The 23685-nt window shown below is 36.6% G+C and overlaps 1 protein-coding gene across 2 annotated transcripts in view; it reads left to right on the top strand.

Moving 5' to 3' along the window:
- The window catches only part of map4k6 (mitogen-activated protein kinase kinase kinase kinase 6), a 46272-nt gene extending 22701 nt beyond the window's left edge, over window positions 1-23571 (top strand). For both annotated transcript variants that reach the window (XM_067376989.1, XM_067376990.1), the window contains exons 17-32: window positions 2615-2651; window positions 2734-3046; window positions 7753-7871; window positions 8001-8042; window positions 8133-8217; window positions 10973-11052; window positions 14596-14656; window positions 14757-14880; window positions 17123-17181; window positions 17268-17371; window positions 17448-17622; window positions 17815-17883; window positions 22539-22625; window positions 22702-22772; window positions 22856-22911; window positions 23002-23571. In XM_067376989.1, coding sequence (XP_067233090.1) covers window positions 2615-2651; window positions 2734-3046; window positions 7753-7871; window positions 8001-8042; window positions 8133-8217; window positions 10973-11052; window positions 14596-14656; window positions 14757-14880; window positions 17123-17181; window positions 17268-17371; window positions 17448-17622; window positions 17815-17883; window positions 22539-22625; window positions 22702-22772; window positions 22856-22911; window positions 23002-23089 — 1570 coding nt within the window. In that variant the 3' untranslated portion in view covers window positions 23090-23571. The remainder of the gene's footprint in view (window positions 1-2614; window positions 2652-2733; window positions 3047-7752; window positions 7872-8000; window positions 8043-8132; window positions 8218-10972; window positions 11053-14595; window positions 14657-14756; window positions 14881-17122; window positions 17182-17267; window positions 17372-17447; window positions 17623-17814; window positions 17884-22538; window positions 22626-22701; window positions 22773-22855; window positions 22912-23001) is intronic.
- The last annotated feature ends 114 nt before the right edge of the window (window positions 23572-23685 follow it).

Raw genomic sequence — 23685 nt, 5'->3', positions numbered from 1 at the left:
CAAAACATGATCCTAAACAAGCATGCAAAGTTTTATAGAGATTGGACCACTAGGTGGCACTATAACTGTTAAAAAGCTTTAAAAACTATACATTATGTCGGCACCGATAGCCTAGTGGTTAGTGTGCCGATATATGCCACAAATGCGTTCACGGCGACCCAAGTTCGATTCCCGTTTCGAGGTCCTTTGCTGATCCTGCCCCCCTCCCTCTGCCCAATGCTTTCCTGTCTGCTCTCTACTGTCCTCTCCAAATAAAAGCACAAAAAGCCCATAAATATAACTTAATTATAATAATTATGCAGTATTTTTTTTTATGGTAAATTGCCTGCATTGGCTGTAAATGGTCTTTTCCATCTATGATCTAAGTGGTTACGTGCTTGCTAAATAAAACCTAATATCTTTTTACACATTTGAACTCCGATAATTGATGCTTGCAGCTATATTTGAAATTTTTTCTGTAGGGAATTTTGTCACTTCCTTGTTAATAAGCAAAAATAAAGCAGTTTGCTTATCAGCAGAGCCGGCCCGTTATATAGGCAGTATAGGCAAATGCTAAGGGCGCAATCTCGCTAGGGGGCGCCAAAGAGGCCGGATGCGTGGACAGGGGCGCATCTACCGGGGTGGCCACCCTAATAAAAAGCTTTGCCACCCCAAAATTATCACATAATAAAATATGTAAGCAGTGTTTCAAGCACTGCTTTTCAGGAGCGGCGCTTCAATATGATGACTAAAAAAATTGCGCAACGCAAAGTAATGGCAAGAAAACACGTCTTTCAATAAACTGTGCGTGATGGTTGCACGCAGCGCGCCCAGTGTGCTTCATTAACAAATGACTCTTATGAACCGGTTCTTTGAGAGTCAAAAACACAGCGCAGCCAAGTTCACTTACGATTAACTCAGAAGTCCTGTGAGAAATGTCCCATCCGAATATGTCTGAAATTTTAGTAATTTTTTGGCGAGCTGATTGTGATTTTCAACTCTCTTTGTAGCCATTTGTTATACGTAGGCAGTACTGGATTTTTTGCAGTGCTGAGAAATGATTTCCTAGGGATATAGTCTGTGTCAGAAGACCAATACACTGCTATACTGTATACTGTAATGAAATTTAGCCAAATGTGCAGAGGATGCTGAATTTACTTTTACTGTAATTGACAGTATACTGTATTGTGGTGCATACCAAATTCATACTTATTTTTCTCATGCTTTTCATCTACTGCAAGATCAATTTATAATAGTAAAATGAAATAGAGGTATTTTTGTTACCATGTTATATGAATTGATCTCACTAGTGTTCACTGGGCAGTGCAGTAGTCTGTGTATTTGTTATGTTTTGTGTGTCATCTGATGCCAAAGTTTGATTTTGTCAGACAAGAATAAGTTTTTGACTAGAACATTTTATTTTGACCTAGACATTTGTGGTTTATGCAAGTTGGTGTATAGTTTTGATATTGTGTTTAGCTGTGAGAAAATGTTGAATTGTTTCATGAATTGTGCGTTATCAATCAAGAAAACAATAGAGACTGAAAAGTTTGAAGGACACATTTATGTTGAATTGTCATAAACCCAACTTCAAGTCTTGTTTAAAAAATGTAAAAACTTTGGTCAGTTAGGCCAGAATATAGATGTTCTGGGTGATTGCTAAAGTGTTGCTTGGTGGTTGCTAGGAGATTCTGGGTGGTTGCTAAAGTGTTGCTTGGTGGTTGCTAGGAGATTCTGGGTGGTTGCTAGGCTCTTGCTATGCAGTTGTTGATGTGTTGCTAGAGTATGTGGTTGATAGGGTGTTCTGGGTGAACACACACATTCCCACCTCTGTTAATAACAGAAACTCAAAAATTGTTCTGTTGCTCTTTAACTTGCACTAAAATGTGATTTATACCATTGAAGTAGCCTGTGTAATATTAATAAAACTGCTCATCTCCTTTAGTGATACAAGCTCAGACTCATTTAGAAGTTTTTCATATAGTGTATTTACTTGGTGCCATGATGGATATTGAAATTTTGTTATTTATTCATTTTAAACAGTACAGTATATAGATAATTTCTAGTAATGCAATGTTTGTGAACACAATTGTGTATGTCAGGCTATAAATCTCAAAAAACTATGCATGAGCGCTTGCTTTGGTGTTGCCACCCCTCATAGACCTCATGCCACCCCTTTGCCACCCTATAAATAATATTCTAGATTCGCCCCTTTAGATAAATCGCAATATAATGGGGCGCCAAAAAAAAATCTTGCCTAGGGCACCAAAGAGGCTAGGGCCGGCACTGCTTATCAGAGAAATTTCAGAGAAATTTGATGATGTTTTAGAGATTTGTATATATTTTGTATTGGAAAACAAGACAAATATGCTAACTACTGTAGGTACAAGTTTATTTTTGTAGTGTAGAATTCTTTTATAAGCTTCAATTTTGAAACAAAATGATTGTACTTAAATCTATTTGGTAAAACAAATAGTCAGTACTGCAATCGGTTTTGTAAAGAAAATGTTCTGTTTGCCCCCCTAAAGTTCAAATTGAATCTTCACCGCTTCCACCTCTTTATAGTAAAGAACATGAGAAATATAACTTACAATTAAAATCATGAATCGTCTAATTTTTCCTTGCTCTTTTGCAGGAGTTTGACTATAAAGAGGGGTTCTTCTTTAGCTGAGGTAGGAAACAATGAAATAAAAGTTAGCTGTAAAAGTCAAATGTCTTGTAGAATGACATAATTCATGTCTGTTTAATCCACAGAACTCAATGGATGAAGAGGATAAATATGGGACAGTGAAGAGAGTGTCTTCTCCACAATCAACAACCCACTGCCCTTCCAATCAAGAGAAAATGGCGCCCACTCCCTGTTCCCTCTCCTCACCTCTTATTGGCTCCACCCCTCTGAAGGACCCCGCCCCTGACACTAACCCTGCCATACTCAGTGAATCAGCTTTGCTGATTGGTTCAACGCTGTCTGACCTGTCACTCCTCACAAACTCCTCCCTCTTCACAGACTCCTCCTTCCTCAGTCATTCCACCAGTCTGGGTTCCCTCTGTTCAACACCAACTGAAGGTGAGATAAGTCAATTCAAAGAGTATGTACATATGACCACACTTTGATTGCAGAATACCTCCGTTTTAGAAAACAGTTCTGTTTTTCTAAGCAGTAGTAGTGGTGTTAAATGTACACAAAATGGAGCATCAGTATTAGCCTACACTTCTGTGCATAATCACTGTGCACCGCAACCGAAACAGCAGCCACCTTTTACAGTTCCTCCTTAACCAAAACAACGAGCTTATGCTGCGGTCACGCCATAACTACTGTAATTTGGAAGAGATGGAAACCAGTGACGTTATACGTTATATGTGGTTCAACGGCAATGTTATTAATGCCGAAATGATTCTGCAGCAGTCAGACTTCCCCTAATTTTAAAGGATTAGTTCACTTCAGAATTTAAATTTCCTGATAATTTACTCACCCCCATGTCATCCAAGAGGTTTATGTCTTTCTTTCTTCAGTCGAAAAGAAATTAAGGTTTTTGAGGAAAACATTCCAGGATTTTTCTCAATATAGTGGACTTCACTGGGGTACAACGGGCTGAAGGTCCAAATGTCAGTTTCAGTGCAGCTTCAAGGGGCTCTACAAGGTCCCCTATGAGGAATAAGGGTCTTATCTAGCGAAACAATCGGTCATTTTCTAAAAAGAAATTAAATTTCTAACCACAAATGCTCATCTTGCACTAGCTTTGCGATGTGCCACGCATTACATAATCATGTTGGAAAGGTCATGCGTGACAGAAAAAAGTACCGCGGTAGGGCGGAAAACATTTCATTTTCTCCTCCAACTTAAAAAACGTCCAACCTCGTTGTTATCACTGCTTGCTTTGCTCCAAGTAGTGATGGCCGATTTCAAAACGCATGAAGCTTCAAAACCTTTACGAATCTTTTGTTTTGATTCAGTGGTTCAGAGTGTGTATCAAACTGCCAAAGTCATGTGATTTCAGTAAACGAGGCTTACGTCATAACTGTTTCGAAACGTTTCGAAATTTCAATGTTTAACCACTGGGGAGGCGATCTCTGTGAACCAATGAATCATGTTGATTCACTGAGATCGCCCCCCCAGTGGCGAAACAAGTGGTTATTGTTTTTACCTGATATTTGATCAGTTTAATACATTTGTAGACATTTTAAATAGATATTAGTATATTTAAAAGGAATAATAGTAGTCAATAGTCCCTTATTGAATTGTTTAGCTGAGCCATACATGGGAAAACAAACAAACAAAAAACAGGCAGAAAGTCAAAACCATGAACATGAGAAACCAAAGACCGTGCATTTAGAAATGCAGTGGAGACACATACAAGACTTTGCAAAGAATGACTGAGTAAACCAGGCTTATATAGACAGAGTTAAAGTGATAGTTCACCCAAAAATGAAAATTTGATGTTTATCTGCTTACCCCCAGGGCATCCAAGATGTAGGTGACTTTGTTTCTTCAGTAGAACACAAATGATGATTTTTAACTCCAACCGTTGCCGTCTGTCAGTCGTATAATGCATGTCAATGGTAACAAAATCTATGAGAGTAACAAAAACATGCACAGACAAAACCAAATTAAACCCTGCGGTTCGTGACGACACAATGATGTCCTAAAACCCTATTTGGATGGTATTAGTTTTACATGGGGAGGTGGAGTAAAGTAATTTGACCTCAGGATGTCTGTAATATTAATTGGCCAGTTCGCACGGGACAAGACATCTCAGGAAAACTAGCAGAAGTGGGAGGAGTAACTCGACTTACGCACTGCCGTCACCTCCCTGTCGTCATGTGGGTATACGTTGCTTCCCGATACCAGGTGCGCAAACATATAATCTATATATATAAACTATAAATAACAGTTAGATCCGATTCATTAATTAAATTCTGATTGGATTATGATGGTAATAGGCACTTAGCTAAAGATAAAATTAGTTTTGTGCCTCTGACAATTGCTTCACTCTTCTTTTCGCTATGAATGGTATGTAGAAAATGCTTGAGGTTTGCCACAGACTTGTCCCACTACCTACAACACAAATGAATGTTTCTTCAAGTGCTTTCAATGCTTGAAAAATGTGCAGAAAACTACTACTTTTAAACAGGAAATGACAGAATTTTACCGTACATATTTACAGGTCAGTTCGAACGGGATTAGTATTACCTGAGGTAATTTTTCCGGACCTTTTTACAGAAGGTGAAAGTCGCCGTAATCTTTACTGACATTGTCCGTAATGATTACCGAGATGGCACATTCGGATGGGACTAAAATCACAGAGAAGCTCTGGTAATAATTACTTTACCCCCACCTCCCCATGTAAAACTAATCCCGTCCGAATAGGGCACGCCACGAAACGATCGTTTTGTGCGAGAAACCGAACAGTATTTATATCATTTTTTACTTCTAATACATCACTATGTCCAACTGCCTTGAGCATCCAGTTGGTGAGGTCTGAATGCACTCTGATGCTGGAAGTGATCGCTCGCACTCATTGAATACACGCGAGAGATCACTTCCATCATCAGAACGCGTTTTCAAACCTCACCAATATACTATATACTATATACTATCCTTCTATTTTGGCAGTTGGACATAGTGGCTGCGTCTGAAAACCTAGGTAGCTGTCTTGCTGCCTCACTCTCTTATAAGAGAATGACTTGTACGGCAGCATTTGTGCATGAAGGCACCTCACGAAACAGACAGACTTCTGAGGCAGCGTAACAGTTTAATGATCTACAGCAATATAGCGCAAGCTTTGGTGAGAACTAAACAAATATTTAATTATTACAGTAGTAATTTCTCGATAGAAATGATATCAAAATTGAAATATGTTGGTCAAAATCGTACATTTATGCACAAACTGAGCAGCAAACTTTTTTCGGACGCCATCTTTATGTTTCTAGCTCAACTGTCACAGAATGGAAAGCACAGGATTGTGGGATATCAAAGGCAGCTAAGGATATATCCATGCTTCCTTCAAAAATTTATCTGAGGAAGGTATCTCATGAGTAGTGATGGCCGATTTCGAAACACTGCTTCATGAAGCTCCGAAGCTTCATGAATCTTTTTGTTTCGAATCAGTGATTCGGAGCGTGTATCAAAACTACCAAAGTCACGTGATTTTAGTAAACGAGGCTTCATCACGTCATCACTGTTTCGAAACAGTTCGAAATTTCAGTGGTTCACCAACAGAGGGCGATGATAAAGTGAGCCCATGAATCATGCAGATTCACTGAGAACTATTGAACAAGTGTCTAGGGCTTTACCCGATGGTTTTACCTGATCTCTGATCAGTTTTATACATTTGTACATGTTTTAATTATACATTAATTAAAATGAATAATGGTAGTTATTAATCTCTTATTGGCCTGTTTAGCTTGAGCCATGGAACAGAGAAACAAGCCTTTAAAATTGATAAAAGAACACAAATTATACAGACACTCTATATTTAATCTTATTAGATGATTAGTTAATTCCATTTAATTGATTTTACTTTAAAATAAAACTTTTGCAATACATTTGTGAAAGTGTATTTTTAATGCATGTTTGGCCTGAGTTTTGTTGCATTTGCACTGCTCTGACCACTAGGGGTCACCGTGGAGACGGGTGTCAGATTGTTTCGAAGCCTCGAATCATTACGGCACATTTGATTCAGCTGCTTCAGTGTTTCATGAAGCCTCGATCTGCCCATCACTACTCATGAGACAGGAAGTGAAGCTAACATTGGATTCGGACATGCCTTGATGCCTTACTACCTTGAAATGTGTCCTCAGAAGGCAGCATTTTCCAGTTTCGGATGCAGCTAGTGGTGTGAACTATCCCTTTAACAAGGCTAATGAGCAACAGCTGAATGCTGATGAGTCCAGACAAAGGGTTATGGGGAATGTAGTCCATGACTGAATAGCAGAGGTCTGGGGAGGAGTGCCCTCTGGTGGCCATCCTGGGCACACCAGCTGGTGACTGTGACAGATCTCTTCTGGGAGCTGGTCCCAGCTGCGGCTGGCATAATACCAAAAAGCGGACTCACCGTGCTTTGAGTGAACCCTTGGTATATCTAACTGATGTGATCCTAATGATCTGAGTGGTCTGTTAGGTTTATATTCAGTGAACATATCTGCAATGTGTGTAGCATTTATACAATAGATTATATTAATAAATTAAATATGGAAAAACATGGTCAGTGTCTCTTTCAACTAGAAATACAACTTCAAAGTAGCTCTCCAATGAGTTCATGTTTTTACTTGTCTGACCTTGATGGACTGAATAGAAGAAACAAACCAATTTCTATGTCAAAGAATTCGAAGTCCCAGAGCCATACCTGCATGTTAGGAAATCGTCCCGGACCAGTGGTAGTCCGAAGGTGTTTACCAACCTGAGCGAACTTTTCTGGAAAGTTTGTTTTGAATGTTTCCCAAATGTTGTTTTGGACTATTTTGTTCTAAGTGATGTCACACGAAATGATGTCACACAGTTCCTTCTTCTATTTTGCTTAAAGTATATCAGGGTCTTTAAAATCACTTACAACACCTAAGCAACCACATAGCTACGCACTTAAAACCAATCAGAACACATGAGCAACTTTCATGGTTCAAACCTACAGCCTTTTGTTTTTCATCCCAGATCTTGAAGCATCAGGCCACACCACTTAATAAAAATAAAATGTATAAATTTATAAATAAAGTTTATGGAACACAAATAATACAAGCCTTAAAGCCAAACACGGATGCACCCGCTGTGTTGAACAGGTTTGATACCAGGGAGCTCTGTCGCTCCAGACCCAGGAGGACGCAGGAATAATTTCCCCCCATCTGACCCCCCTCTCTCCCCGGAATGGAGCACTCTCAGGAGGAAACCAGACGACTCAGTAAGTAGATAAATCAGTAGGAAAATATTACATAGGTCAAACCATATCACAACTTGATGAAAATCTGTGTAAAGGTCTAAATGTTGCCAACTGGTCTCTCACACTTCATTCTGTTTTCATTGATACCAGTCATCCGTTGTCCATGGACTGCCACCTACACCACATGTACATGTAAGTCCAGAGAATCATGTTCTTCTAATTCAATTGCGTGTTTTAATTTCATGCTTATTGATCTGTAATGCATCATAAATTGTCTTCCAGATGGGGGCCTGCTTCTCCAAAGTATTCAACGGCTGTCCATTAAAGACTCACTGTGCTGTTACATGGGTTCTGCCAAAGACCAGAGGTAAGACCAGAGTTAGCAGCTTTTTTCTTAACAGTTAGTTAGCATATTTAATTAATTTCTTATATAATTAAAGTATGCATTACAATAGGAAAGAAAAGACAATTGCAGCTGCCGTTTCATGCTGACTTTAATTCTTTTTTTTTTCTTTTTCAGTTTTAGTTTTAGTACTTAAAGGGTTAGTTCACCCAAAAATGAAAATAATGTCATTTATTCCACACCCGTTAGACCTTCGTTCATCTTCATAACACAAATTAAGATACTTTTGTTGAAATCCGATGGCTCAGTGAGGCCTCCATAGGGAGCAATGACATTTCCTCTCTCAAGATCCATTAATGTACTAAAAACATAGTTTAAATCAGTTCATGTGAGTACAGTGGTTCAATATTAATGTTATTAAGAATACTTTTGGTGCGGCAAAAAAACAAAATAACGACTTATATAGTGATGGCCGATTTCAAAACACTGCTTCAGGAAGCTTCGGAGTGTTATGAATCTTTTGTGTCGAATCATGATTCGGATCGTGTGTCAAACCGCCAAACTGCTGAAATCACGTGACTTTGGCACTCCTAACAGCAGATTCGATACACTGATTAATTTGTGCTCCGATGCTTCCTGAAGCAGTGTTTTGAAATCAGCCATCACTATATAAGTCGTTATTTTTTATTTTTTTTGGTGCACCAGAAATATTCTTGTCACTTGATAATATTAATATTGAACTACTGAACTCACATGAACCGATTTAAATATGTTTTTAGTACCTTTATGGATTTTGAGAGAGGAAATGTCATTGCTGGCTATGCATGCCTCACTGAGCCATCAGATTTCAACAAAAATATCTTAATTTGCGTTACGAAGATTAACGAAGGTCTTACGGATGTGGAACGGCATGAGGGTGAGTAATAAATGACAATACTTTCAATTTTGGGTGAACTAACCCTTTAAAATTAGGAAGCCTTTACACTGGTCTTTCAAATTCAAATACATCTTCTGAAGTGAAAGTGACCCATATCCGATATCTGCATTTACATTATGCACTTGGCGAAACAACCCAAGGTTAGAAATACTGACCCGGAAAAGCTTATGCTAAAAAGGAAGTAAAAACAGCATGATTTGCAATGGATGTAGATGAAACGATGATACAAGCTTTTCATCTTTAAATTCGCCATTATATCAAAAATGAAGTTTTTTGGCATTTAGTATGAATATGTTAGCTTTACTGTTATCTATAAGCTGGTGTGCTCCAAAACAATGACAAAATTTGCATTTAGAAGATATAAGCTTTCAAAACTTACAGTCTCTCATTTCCACCAAAATGGAGCAATGATTTTGATGACATCACTCTGCACTTCAGCTTCTCATCAGATTTTCTGTCCAATCAAATACTCTCTAGAATCTAAAATCCCTCCCCCTACATTATAAATAGATGCTGAAGCTGCGGCTGAAGTTGGTCATTTGTTCACACATTTACTATTTTCTACATGGTTAATGGCACATAGTGCACTATATAGGAGATAGGGAACGATTTAGACAGATGTAAATATGCTTTCCATTGAGGCAAATGAAGTCTGGTTTCACACAAACGCGCACACAGTCTGCAGAGACATGATAGCACAGAACGGATCATATGCGTGAGTCGGCGCAGACCACAAAACGTATCGGACCCGTTTGAATTCTGCACAGAATGCTATATTTTAAAGTGATATAGAGGAGATTAGGAGGAGAAACGGTTAGAGATTAGAAGAAAACTGAGGTTTTACCAAGCTTAACAGCTCTGGCCGAGCTGTGATGTATACTAAACGCTATCGGCTATTTTATAAAAGGGGAGGAGCTGTTCGATATGTCTCGCCCTGTCTTCCTGTTTCAGGAAATTATGTCAACACATTGAATAATGCTGTGCATTCCAACACTCTTCAGTGGGCCTTTAAAGGTCAGCAAACATTGGGTTGAGGCTTCATCCTCCATTGTGGCATTGAAAAGAGTCATGTGATCACCACCTGAGTTGATGTCATTCGCCACAGTCGTTTTCTATGACGTACAACTCGCATTGATGGGAATATCCGATCTTTACATGGCAGATGCAAATGCATGTATCCAATTCATATGAGATTTATTTCCACATATGGATGAGGCCTGAACCTGATCTGAGAATATCGGAATCAACGTTTTATTTTTTTTTCTGCTTACACATTTGTGCGTCATATCCGATCTGTGCCACATAGGGGAAAAATGGAATCACGTCACATGGACAATGTAATGTAAATGCAGCCTTATCGCACTTAGTTGGGAAGGCAGCATTTCTAATTTTGTAGTTTAATTTTAAGTTTTTCATCTAATACTTTTATTTTATTTGAGCTTTATTTAAATTACTGTTTTTTTAATAGATTTAGTTAAGGATAACAACAGAGTTTCAGTCAAGACATAGTGTAAAAACATAACTGTGAAGGTTTCTTTTAGCCAAGTATGTTTTTTTTTTTTTGTTTTTTTTCCAAAATATATGTATTGCCATTTGTTTTAGACATAGAACTAAAAAGCTCTTTTATACACAATTCAACTCTACATTTCCATACACCACCATTCACAGTCATCCATTATACAATTTAACTGTTACCTTATCAGAGTTATTAGTTATTTTGCTACAGAAATCACATTATGTAACAGAGATACCAAATACAAAAGAAATGAGTGTTGTATATCAGTCTTCCCTTGCCATCAAATCCTATTAGTTTCAATAGTGTATTTTGATATTGACCCATAGATCAATACCTTGTGATGGGTGCAGAGGAGGGCATCTATACCCTCAACCTCAATGAGCTCCATGAGGACACTATGGAGAAGGTACCCAGTTTATCTTTCCTATATTTACTCAGTTTACTTGAGGATGCTTTAATTGTTTCCAACCCAGAGAAAAAGATTTTTAAGAAAGAAAAAAAAAAGTTCACACTGTGATATAATAGGGGCTTTCGCACCGAACTTAGTTATAGGAACTAGCCACTAGGATAGTTCCCCGAGAACTAATTTCTCCCCCGGGCCATGTTGCATTCGCACCGGGAATAGGAACTCTGAAGCGGCGTCTTTAAGCGCGGCATTTACAAACACTAAAAACCGGTGGATGGAGGATGCTGTGTTTGTTGTGTGTCGTGGGTTTTGTGTTAATGTAGATGGAATGTAGACGCATAATTTACATGACTGAACGAGCAAAAAGTGGGGCTAAGAGATGAAATCTATGACAACTTTCAGTATAGCATATCATCGAGGCACTGCAACACTGCAGACAACAGGTAAATGCAGTTATCGCTGTTTTCCATGTTCGTGAAGTAAATATGTTTACACGGCTTTTTAAAAATGTGTGTTTGACGTGCATTTGACCAATCAACGTACGCTCACGTCACTGATAGTTCATATAGTGCTGGTTTAAACCCTACTCTGAAGTACTAGCTAATTTAGTTCCCCCAAAAGGAGTTCCTATAACTAAAATCATTCCTAGTTCCTGCAGTGTGAACATGCCAAAATCCAGGTATTTCAGCCAATAGTTATATAAGAGCTATTAAAAGGCTCCTCAGGTGCAAAAGCCCCTATTAAGGCGTCATTACAAGACATAAAAGATACAAAGTTACATAATATTAAAAAGTTACTTTTTGAGATAAATTCACAGTTATCTTTTATTTTTATTCTGAGGCAGAAACAAGCTTACATACACTACTGGTCAAAAGTTTGGAAACATTACTATTTTTAATGTTTTTGAACGAAGTCTCTTATGGTCATTAAGGCTGCATTTATTTCATAATAAATACAGAAAAAAATCAATAATATTGTTAAATTTTATTACAATTTAAAATTATGGTTTTCTATTTTAATATACGTTAAAATACAATTTATGTCTGTGATGCAAAGCTGAATTTTCAGCATCATTACTCCAGTCTTCAGTGTCACATGATCCTTCAGAAATCATTCTAATATGCTTTTTTTACTTTACTTTTTTTTTTTTACTTTATTTCGAGCCATAGAAATAAAAATATTGTACACAGAAAGATGAATATATTGTACAGTATTATACATTATACCCACATTGGGTAAAGGAAAAAAAAAAAAAAAAAAAAAGAAAATAATTGAAATAATAGTATCTATAATATATTTCAGAGATGTTCACAGTTTATATATAATATAGCTCGAAAAGGAGTGGGAAGAAGACGAACTTATTTAACCCCACCCCCTATTCATCCTAATGAATAGTTACAATATCTGACCTATGTTGTACATTATACACTAAAAATTACATCTTAATATTATACATTACACACATATGCAATGTAGATACTTCTTTCTATAATTTTACTTTAAATATTACTCATATTACCATTGTATATCATCATATATCAATATATTAATTAAGAATTGTGAAAATACTTCCAATTATATATAATATACTATAACTTACTATTTCACGACAATGTATTAAATATTTAAATATTTATGATGGCTTAATGGTGTTGATGTTAATAATAATTAAATTAGATTGTGTATGTTGTTCATTAACGGAGGCCAGGTGTTCGTGTGAAACTGCTGTCAGAGAGAAGCAAACCCCTAACAACAGGACCACCCTTTACCTGTTTGTCTATGCTGTGCATTAAAAGAGACAAGATTTTGGCGAGTCAGCTGCGAGAAGGGGGCGCTCTCCAAGCAACAGAGCCACCACTTGCCAGCCCTGATCTAAGAATTATGTTGTATGCAAAGATATTTATAATTGTTTTTCCATGTAATTATCTCTATATTTATTACCATCAACACTGTCACCACTTTCTTAAAAAATTGATTTAATTCATGCTCCTGATCACAAATTGTTATATATTGATATAATAATAATAACAACGATGATAATCATAACAGCAGCAATTATCAAACCTAGACATTATTTAGATAATATATTGATCATATACCATATACCACACTACATACTTAAGCCTACACTGGAGGTTATAACATTATCTTATTATCAAATCCAACTACTATAATAACCTGATAACCGTTATAATATAATCATGATAAACAGTGAGCTAAAATCACAATATGTTTTCAGAGACCAGTATTATATTATAGTCATATTCATTCATCATATAATGTATATGCACACATACCTATACATATATATACACACCTACATACATGCATACATACACATTACATATACATATATATACACACATATATATATATATATATATATATATATATATATATATATATATATATATATATATATATATATATACACATATACATACACACACATATACACATACATACATACACTACATCCATATATATATATATATATATATATATATATATATATAAATTAATCATATTATATATATATATATATCCATATGTATATACACATACATACATACACATACGCATCAATATCTTATCTAATTTATTATTCATAATGCATTATATATTTAAATCAAATGCAATTATATATGACCTTTCTATAATTATAATTATATTAATACATAACCATTGTATTAATATAATTATAATTATAGAAAGGTCATATATAATTGCATTTGATTTAAATATATAATGCATTATGAATAATAAATTAGATAAGATATTGATGCGTATGTGTATGTATGTATGTGTATATACATATGCTGATTTGATACTCAGTTATTATCAATGTTGAAAACAGTTGTGTTGCTTAATATTTTTTTGGAAAAAGTGATACTTTTTCAGGATTCATTGATGAATAAAAGGTTAAAAAGAACAGAATTTATTCAAAATATAAATATTTCCTAACAATATAAATCTTTACTATCACTTTTTTTATCAATTTAACACATCTGTGCTGAATAAAAGTATTAATTTCTTTCAAAAAAAAGAAAGAGAAAAAATTATTGACCCCAAATTTTAGAACGGTAGTGTATAATGTTACAAAAGATTTTTATTTTAAATAAATGCTGATATTTTTTAACTTTTTATTCATCAAAGAATCCTGAAAAAGTATCACAGATTATAAAATAATATTAAGCAGCACAACTGTTTCCAACATTGATAATAAATCAGTATATTACATTGATTTCTGAAGGATCGTGTGACACTGAATACTGGAGTAATGATGCTGAAAATTCAGCTTTCATCACAGAAATAAATTATATTTTAAAGTATAATAAAATAGAAAACCATAATTTTAAATTGTAATAATATTTCACTATTTTTTCTGTATTTATTATTAAATAAATGCAGCCTTAATGAGCATAAGTAACTTCGTTCAAAAAACATTAAAAATAGTAATGTTTCCAAACTTCTGACCGATAGTGTAATTTACTAGATCAATTAGCCCATGAAAGAGTGTATAAGATTTAATTTCTTTTCCAGTTGCTTCCTCAGAGATGCAGTTGGTTGTACGTGATGAACAACGTGCTTATGTCCGTCTCAGGTATGTCCAGCATTATTAATACGACTGTATTCAATCTTCCACAAAGATCTAATGTCTTCATTAATTGTCAGTCTGGTTCCCTGCTCTCCTCTGTCCACAGGAAAGTCATCACAGTTGACTTCTCATAGTCTCCCGACACTTTTTGAGTACCGCAGAAATATGCAGCGTAGACAGGGACATCTCGCCATTAACGCACACCGCTTGAGCACAAAGATAAACGCAAGGTTTGTAAAGTCACACATTTCTGTCAGTCTGTCCATGAAAATATGTATTATTTAAAATATATTATACATTTAAGAAATAAGGAAATAAAAAAAATTAAATTTTAGCAAACAGTTAAGGGATTGTTCACCTAAAAATGAAAATTTGATGTTTTTCTGCTTACCCACAGGGCATCCAAGATGTAGGTGACTTTGTTTCTTCAGTAGAACATAAATGATGATTTTTACGGTCTGTCAGTCGTATAATGCGTGTCAATGGGAACACAATCTATAGACCCTTTTACTGTTTGTACACAATGATGACGTAGCAACGTATGCGCGTGCATTTTGGCAACGGAAGTGGTGTTGTTCCCCATAGGTTCTAACGTGTTAGCAACTCCGAAAGTGATATATATATCTACAGCTTCACGAGCGGATTAAGCAACACAGACAGATAAAGTCAACTTTTTAAAATAAGTTTTATCAAATGGTATCCGGCTATCAGATCCGTGTAGTTGAGTGGATAGAAGACGTAGCAGATGGCCAAATACAGTGGCCAGATATATATACATAAACCAGGGCTCTCAAGCTTTAAAGACAGGCAAGAATGACAAATATCCAACAACATGACATGATTTTTAAAGTGACCAATAACATTGACGATGTAATACACAATAATTTATTTAGTGCTAATAAAATTATTAAGCCTATTTGGAGAGAGATATGTTTAATGTGACAAAATGTCAGTCATCGTGTGATAACGAAAATATAACTAGGTCTAGACTACTGAGCAGGTGTTTTCAGTGAACAAGCTGTAAAACTGTTGACTAAGTTCAGACACTCATGAAAAACTGATGCTGATTATCTGGGAAACATTCTCTAACAGCAGTCAAGTTGTCATTGTTTGTCAAACAAGCTGTGAATTTGTTGTAACATTAAAATAGGAGATCATGACTGACTCTGTGCTCAAAGTTGATGCTCAGAGCTCCAGTGTTTTCCTCTGTGGGTGAACGAGGATGATGGTGAACAATTCCAGGATATGTTTTTTTTTTTTTCATTGGTTGTTGCGTTAAATCTTACCCAGATACAATAGTGCTATTTTCTGATTGGCTACTGTGTAGCCTCTTTCTTTTTTTTGATTGGCTGATAAGTGGCAGGCTACTCCAGAGGAGACGCGCTTGATTCCTGCCCGGCGCAGCGGAATATTAAATATATGAATAATAGAGAAATACAATGTGTGGCGGGAGTGCGTGACAAAAGACCGAAATGAGTGACTGTCACGCTCAGTGCATTACACTTGAGAGCCCTGAAAAACTTTCAGAGTTAAAACAAATAGGCAACAACAACACTTCCGCTGCCAAAATGCGCGTGCAACTATTTGATCACGTGGGCTGTTAAAGGGTCTATAAGAGTCAAAATAAACATGCAAAGACAAATCCAAATTAAACCCTGCGGCTCGTGACGACACATTGATGTCCTAAAACACAAAACGATCGGCCTGTGTGAGAAACGGAACAGTATTTATATCATTTTTTACCTCTAAAACACCACTATGTCCAACTGCCCTCCACATCTGGTTAGTGAGGTCAGAAAACACGTTCTGATGACAGAACTGATGTCTCGTGCTTTGCTTCAATGAGTGCGAGAGATCACTTCTGTTGTCAGAGTGCATTCATACCTCACTAACCGCATGTGAAGGGCAGTTGGACATAGTGGTGTTTAAGAGGTAAAAAATGTATATAAATACTGTTCGGTTTCTCACACAAACTGATTGTTTCGTGTCTTAGGACATCAATGTGTCGTCACGAGCCGCAGGGTTTAATTTGGATTTGTCTGTGCGTTTTTTTTTTTGTGACTCTTATAGATTGTGTTCCCATTGACCCACATTGTGGTGACCAGGGCGGGCGAGAGCCGTGAGGGACTCAAGGCCGGTGCGCCTCCCAGGTGAAGCTCATTAACACTCGCGCCACCGGCCTCGCACCGTTCCCTCACGGCTCTCGCCTGCCCTGGTCGCCACATACATTATACAGCTGACAGACGGCAATGGTTGGAGTTAAAAATCATCTTCATTTGTGTTCTACTGAAGAAACAATGTCACCTACATCTTGGATGCCCTGGGGGTAAGCAGATAAACATCACATTTTCATTTTTGGGTGAACTATCCCTTTAAGGATAGAAAAGATGTGCCCAAGGAACTCCCCTAACCATAACTATTCTTGTCAGACTTTAGTCATTTAGGCAATAATTCTCTTTTTTTTTTCTGCAGGAAGTACGCCATGTCAGTAAAGATCCCAGACACCAAGGGCTGTAGAAGATGCAGTGTGGGTGAGGACCAGTGACCTCTGTAGGAGTGTGTGAATCATTCTCCAGGCATTTTGTGCACATCTTAATGTTTATTTCTCTGCTTCTAGTACGAAACCCCTACACTGACAGCGTCTTTCTGTGTGCCGCTGTGCCATCTGGTTTAGTCCTTCTAATGTGGTATGATCCTCTGCAGAAGTTCATGCAGCTTAAGGTGAGAAATGAGATATAAGAGTGATAGTTAAATTAAAAATATCTGCGCTGCTACATAACTTTCATGTCTCCTTTAGCACATTGCACTCAGTCTGCCAGAGTCTCTGCCCATCTTTGAGCTCCTTGTACAGGAAACAGAGGAGCTGCCACAGGTCTGTGTAGGGGTGAGAAGCCGCCCCCGCATAAGTGACACCACTGGACAGATGTATTTTGACATCATCCACCTGGATGACACGCCACAAAGTCTGCCAGGTGACGTACTGTACATGTGTTTCTACATCAACAATCGAGCACAAAATACTGTAAACTCACTGTACTGCATGAGTTTTACAAAACAACTGTTTTATTTTTTACAACAAAACCTATTTATATAAAGAATTGTTCCAATAAACTACACAATGTCATATAGTGTTTTTTTTTGACTGGAATTATGTAACTTCACAGATGGTGAGTCTTTGGAGGTCAAGCAAGTGATTCAACTCGACAGGGACACAGTTCTCATCGCACTGGAAAGTAAGAAATCACCAGTGTTGGGAAAGTTACTTTTAAAAGTAATGCATTACAATGGCGATACTCCCTAAAAAGTAACTAATTGCGTTATTTTTTATGGAAAGTAATGTGGCGGGGCTTGCTTGTTTGTTTGTTCTATTTTTGGCAAATGTAAAGACCCTTTTACAGCAAAAGTGAAATGAATAATCCTCAGGCTAAAGGAAATGCAAAATCACATCTGTACAGTAGAGGGCGCAGCTCAAACCTTTCAGCTGTGCTGCCATTCAAAAATGGGAAAACAAAGTAACTTTACGGTGGCCCAGTAGTGCACAACACAACGAAATTAAAAAAACAAACAAGTTCACAACACAACGAAATCGAGCCACAGCACAACAGAATAAAGCCACAACACAACGGAATAGAGCCACAACACAACGGAATAAAGCCACAACACAACGGAATAAAGCCACAACACAACAGAATAGAGCCACAACACAACGGAATCGAGCCACAACACAACGAAATAGAGCCACAACACAACGGAATAGAGCCACAACACAACGGAATAGAGCCACAACACAACGAAATAGAGCCACAACACAACGGAATAAAGCCACAACACAACGGAATAAAGCCACAACACAACGGAATAAAGCCACAACACAACGAAATTGAGCCACAACACAACGGAATAAAGCCACAACACAACGGAATAGAGCCACAACCCAACGGAATAAAGCCACAACCCAACGGAATAAAGCCACAACACAACGGAATAAAGCCACAACACAACGGAATAAAGCCACAACACAACGGAATAAAGCCACAACACAACGAAATCAAGCCACAACACAACGGAATAAAGCCACAACACAACGGAATAAAGCCACAACACAATGAAATAAAGCCACAACACAACGAAAAAAAGCCACAACGAAATCGAGCCACAACACAACGAAATCGAGCCACAACACAACGGAATAAAGCCACAACACAACGAAATAAAGGCACAACACAACGAAATCAAGCCACAACACAACGAAATCAAGCCACAACACAACGAAATCGAGCCACAACACAATGGAATAAAGCCACAACACAACAGAAATGCTCCCAACCACTAGGGGGCTCTCAGAGCTCGGTATTGTTAATATTCCTTGCCAATGTTTTATAGAGTTGGCAGTGATATGAATACCACAATTAGTTTCAACAGTATATAACCACTGTATATCGACATGAAATATTAATTCAAAATCACTTGAGTGCACAATAGCTTCATATTTATACCTGTGAATGATTTGAAGCACTACCACGGCGAATAATGAAGGGAACGTCTGACAATTCCACCAAGTGGTTAAAACGTATAATTTGTATTCATTAAAATTACTTTTAACATTTAAAAAAATTTAACATTTTAACATTAAAAACAGACATGTTCAAATTATAAAGCTTGTCAGTCTTACCAACAGGAAGTAACAAGCTTTGGAATTTGAACATGTCTGTTTTTAAATGTTAAACAAAGTCATTGTAATGAATACAAATTATATGTTTTAACCACTTGGTGGAATTGTCAGACATTCCCTTCATCCGTGGTAGTGCGTCAAATCATTCGCAGGTATAAATATGAAGCTATTGTGCATTCAAGTGATTTTGAATTAATATTTCATTTCGATATACAACGTTTACATACTTAAAACTAATCATGGTCTTGATATCTTTGTAAGACTGTCGACTTTATAGAACAGTGGCAAGGAATACTAATGTTAACGAGCTCTGAGAGCCCCCTAGTGGTCGGGAGCATTTCCGTTGTGTTGTGGCTTTATTCCGTTGTGTTGTGGCTCGATTTCGTTGTGTTGTGAACTTATGTTTGCATTTTTAATTTTGTTGTTTTGTGCACTACTGGGCCACCGTATAACTTGCCTTACTTATACAGTTTTTTTTCAACTGCTTACACACATTTACAAAACTTTGCCTCTTTTTTTTCAAAACTTCACTCACAAATCCAAGAACTGCACACACTATATGCAAAATGCCTCACATCACAAAATTAAGCACTGCATTCAAAATATCACAAACACATCTCAAAATCAAACATTTGTTTTATGTTGCAAACACCTTTGCCATAATATTTTATTTTTGGATATATCATAAACACAGTTATTCAAAACCTAAATCTCTTCTTTTTAATGAGCTCCTATGTACATTTCTGTACAAGATTGAAAGTAATTGGCAGAGAGATGTTGAATAATTCACGTAAACACGAAAACAAGATACCAAACTATTTATTTTTTTACTGTAAGCATTTGTGGTTGCAAATAATACATCAACCATGTGTAGTTGGACAGAAGCAATGGTTGTGCTTGAAAAAGGAAATCAAGATACTTCCTGTTAGATTTTTGTGTGATACATAGAGAATTGTGTGTTGTGTTTTGCAAAAAGTGTTTTATGAATTTGAAAACTGAGTTGAAGGCTGAGAATTAGTGTATGGTTTTGCAGATTTGGTGTGTGGTTCTGGTGTTTGAGTGTCAGGTTTCAGAAATTGTGTGACAAGTAAGGATTTTGGGTGTAAAAACTGTAAGAAAAATTATTTTCATTTCACTACTGTAAAGTGATCTTACAGGAGATGAAAGTAGATAAAGTAGTTAATCTTACAAGAAGAAGAAAAGTTCAAAAACCAAAGAACTTAATATGAAAAATGTATGCAACACAGTACAGTATGTGAAGGTAACTCAGATATTTTGTTGTAAATTTATTAGGAATGCGTTACTTTACTAGTTACTTAAAAAAGTAATCTGATTACTTAAATTGCGTTACTTGTTTATAAAAGTAACTCAGATATTTTGTTGACAATTTAAAGGAATGCTTTACTAGTTACTTAAAAAGTAATCTGATTACTTAACTTGTGTTACTCATTTCTAAAAGTAACTCAGATATTTTGTTGTCAATTTAAAGGAATGCTTTACTAGTTACTTAAAAAAAGTAATCTGATTACTTAACTTGCGTTACTCATTTATAAAAGTATCTCGGATATTTTGTTGTAAATTTAAAGGAATGCGTTACTTTACTAGTTACTTAAAAAAGTAATCTGATTACTTAACTTGTGTTACTTGTAATGAGTTACCCCCAACACTGGAAAGTCACTTGTTTTTATTTAATCATTTGAAGCATTTTGCATTTAGAAAGACGTTTTAATATGTTATGCGTTTTATTAGATAGGTGAGCAACTGTTTGTTTTATCGACAAAAAATGAATCATTGTTATAGTTCAACATGGTTAGTCTTATTGTTTGAATCTCTTGTTTTCTTGATTTCACCATGCCTCAGAGACAATATTGTTTTGTCAGGTGGCAAACATAGCAAAATCAGAGAGCTTTATTTGTTGTAGCATTGACAACTTAAAGGGATAGTTCATCCAAAAATGAAAATTATCCCATGATATACTCACCCTCAAGCCATCCTAGGTGTATATGATATCTTATTTCAGTCAAACACAATCAAGAGTTATATTATAAAATAAGCTAATCAAATATAAAGCTCTTCAAAGCTTTATAATGGTAGTGAATGGAGCTTGAGAATTTGAAGCCCAAATAAAGTGCATTCATCCATCAGTAATCCAGGGGGTTAATAAAGGCCTTCTGAAGCAAAGCGATGCATTTTTGTAAGAAAAAGATCCATATTTAAATCGTTATAGTCTAAAATAAGACAACCTACGCAATTCATATACACCTAGGATGGCTTGAGAGTGAGTAATTCATGGGATCATTTTTTGGGTGAACTATCCCTTTAAAGCTGTTATTGATGTTTGCAATGCAATATTTGACTGGAAGAAAATTGACGGTTATTTTTGCCAGTTACGACTTGTTAGGTCTAGAATTCTGCTTGCTTTGAATCAGACACAGAGATAGATAGCAAAGACTATAGAATAACACAAGACGTGTCATATTATTATGAATGGGAGAAAGTGCAACGCGCAATATGGCGGAATAAGTCCCGCCTTCTAAATAAGAGCCAGTCGCTGATTGGTAAAGTCATCGCATCACTGCAGCAGCGGTTAGAAGCTCTGGTTTCTATAGAAACAGTCAGACTCGCGCCTCCGAAATGAGGCACAAGAGACGCGCATTAGGTTGATCCAGCCTAAAAAATGATTCAAGCGTTTAGAAAATGACTGGTCTTAAAGGGACTTTGTAGGTAGCGTGTAAGATTACATTTATTTCAATTATAGCATTTATTTGAATTAATTATAGAGAGAGAGACAGTAAAGTTAATAAAACTTTAATACATTAGCTCATCCACCCATATTGTCATATTGCTTTCCATCGGCTGCGGAAGACAACAACTACCATGATTCCATGCTCAGGCTCATTCATGGCGTTATCAAGCTAAGCCTTTGTTATTGTTTTGAAAAAGTCACCTCTGGCACAAAACTTACTGTGACTTTAAGGTTTTCCTTTCAAAGAATTTCATCATTTTAATTACATCCTTTTATCAGGACAGTTGTAACACTGTAACATTTTTGACTTTATGCCCCCCCACACACACACAACACACAAAAATCTAAATTAATTTCACTGCAGTGTCTTGCCCCATAGACTTCCATTTTAAGTGCTTTATTGTCAGTTCGATTTTTGTGCTTTTTACAAATCAAGGAACTAAATCCATTAACAGAGCATTCTTTTTCAGACACAGTGAAGGTTGTGAATCTGCAGGCATGTCCGAGCCATCAGAAGACCTCTGAACTTGCTTTTGAGTTTTCCATTCAGACGCTGGGTAAGTCCTGTCAGACTGTAGACATAATGTTTACCTCTTTCTGTTGCATTTGGTAGTAATGCAGTTGTCTTTACAGTTTGCCTACAGGACAGTGTTCTTGCCTTCTGGAAACATGGTCTGAAAGGAAGGAGTTTACAAACTAATGAGGTAAAGCTGACATCCATAACAATGATGGCTTCACTGATGTATGAGGAAGAAAGATAAAAATGATGAAAAATTATTTATCTCAGGTTACCCAGGAGATCACAGACAGAAGTCGAGTTTTTCAGGTTTTGGGAACAACTAGGTATGTTTTCACACTGTAATTGAGCAACATGTTTGGTAAACGAAAAAAAAAAAAATGTTATCATATACTAATAATATAATGTTACCACAGGGATATTATCTTGCAAAGTACTCCTACGGATGATCCGTCTGCCATGAGTAACCTGTACATACTCACCGGGCATGAAAGCAGCTACTGATGGGACTGAGACAATGAGAATGTTCAGCAATAGCTGGAAACACTACAAAGGTCGATAGTCCACCCTTCTCCACTAAAAGGGTCGTGTCATCAGTCCTGAAAAGCTCCAAGAACAGAGGAAGACATGATGGAGTCATGCACACACAGTTCTCCTGATCCTTTGAGGACCAGACATTGGGATTGGAGCTGATTTGGAGGCACGAGGTTCAACCATGAGAGAAAGTGACCTGTAGACCTACTTTAGACTCACACTAGGTTTGAAATAACTGTTATGGGTCACTGACTAAACAAATGTGATGTTCTATTTAATGTTAGACAGTCTGGTCGTATTCCTTGTTTTGAGAAATCTATATCATTGACATGTTTTGGTGCTCAGAATTATCTTTCACTGGCCTGTAAATCAGTTGATAGAATTTTGTAAACCATTAAAGTACCAGAACCCAAAATTGTGAAATAAAAGCAAGCAACAAATATAAATTGATGCATACTTTATTTCTTCTTGTTGTAGTCTTTTGTTATATCTGTTGCTTCAGTGGTCGTGTTAAATCGTTGCACTAGAGGGCGCTGTTCTTTTTCCATGAGCTCTTTATTTTATAA

This window comes from Chanodichthys erythropterus, chromosome 22, assembly GCF_024489055.1.
Source record: "Chanodichthys erythropterus isolate Z2021 chromosome 22, ASM2448905v1, whole genome shotgun sequence".
NCBI lineage: Eukaryota > Metazoa > Chordata > Actinopteri > Cypriniformes > Xenocyprididae > Chanodichthys > Chanodichthys erythropterus.
Note: the sequence above shows the minus strand (reverse complement) of the source record. Positions and strands in the feature narration are given on the sequence as shown.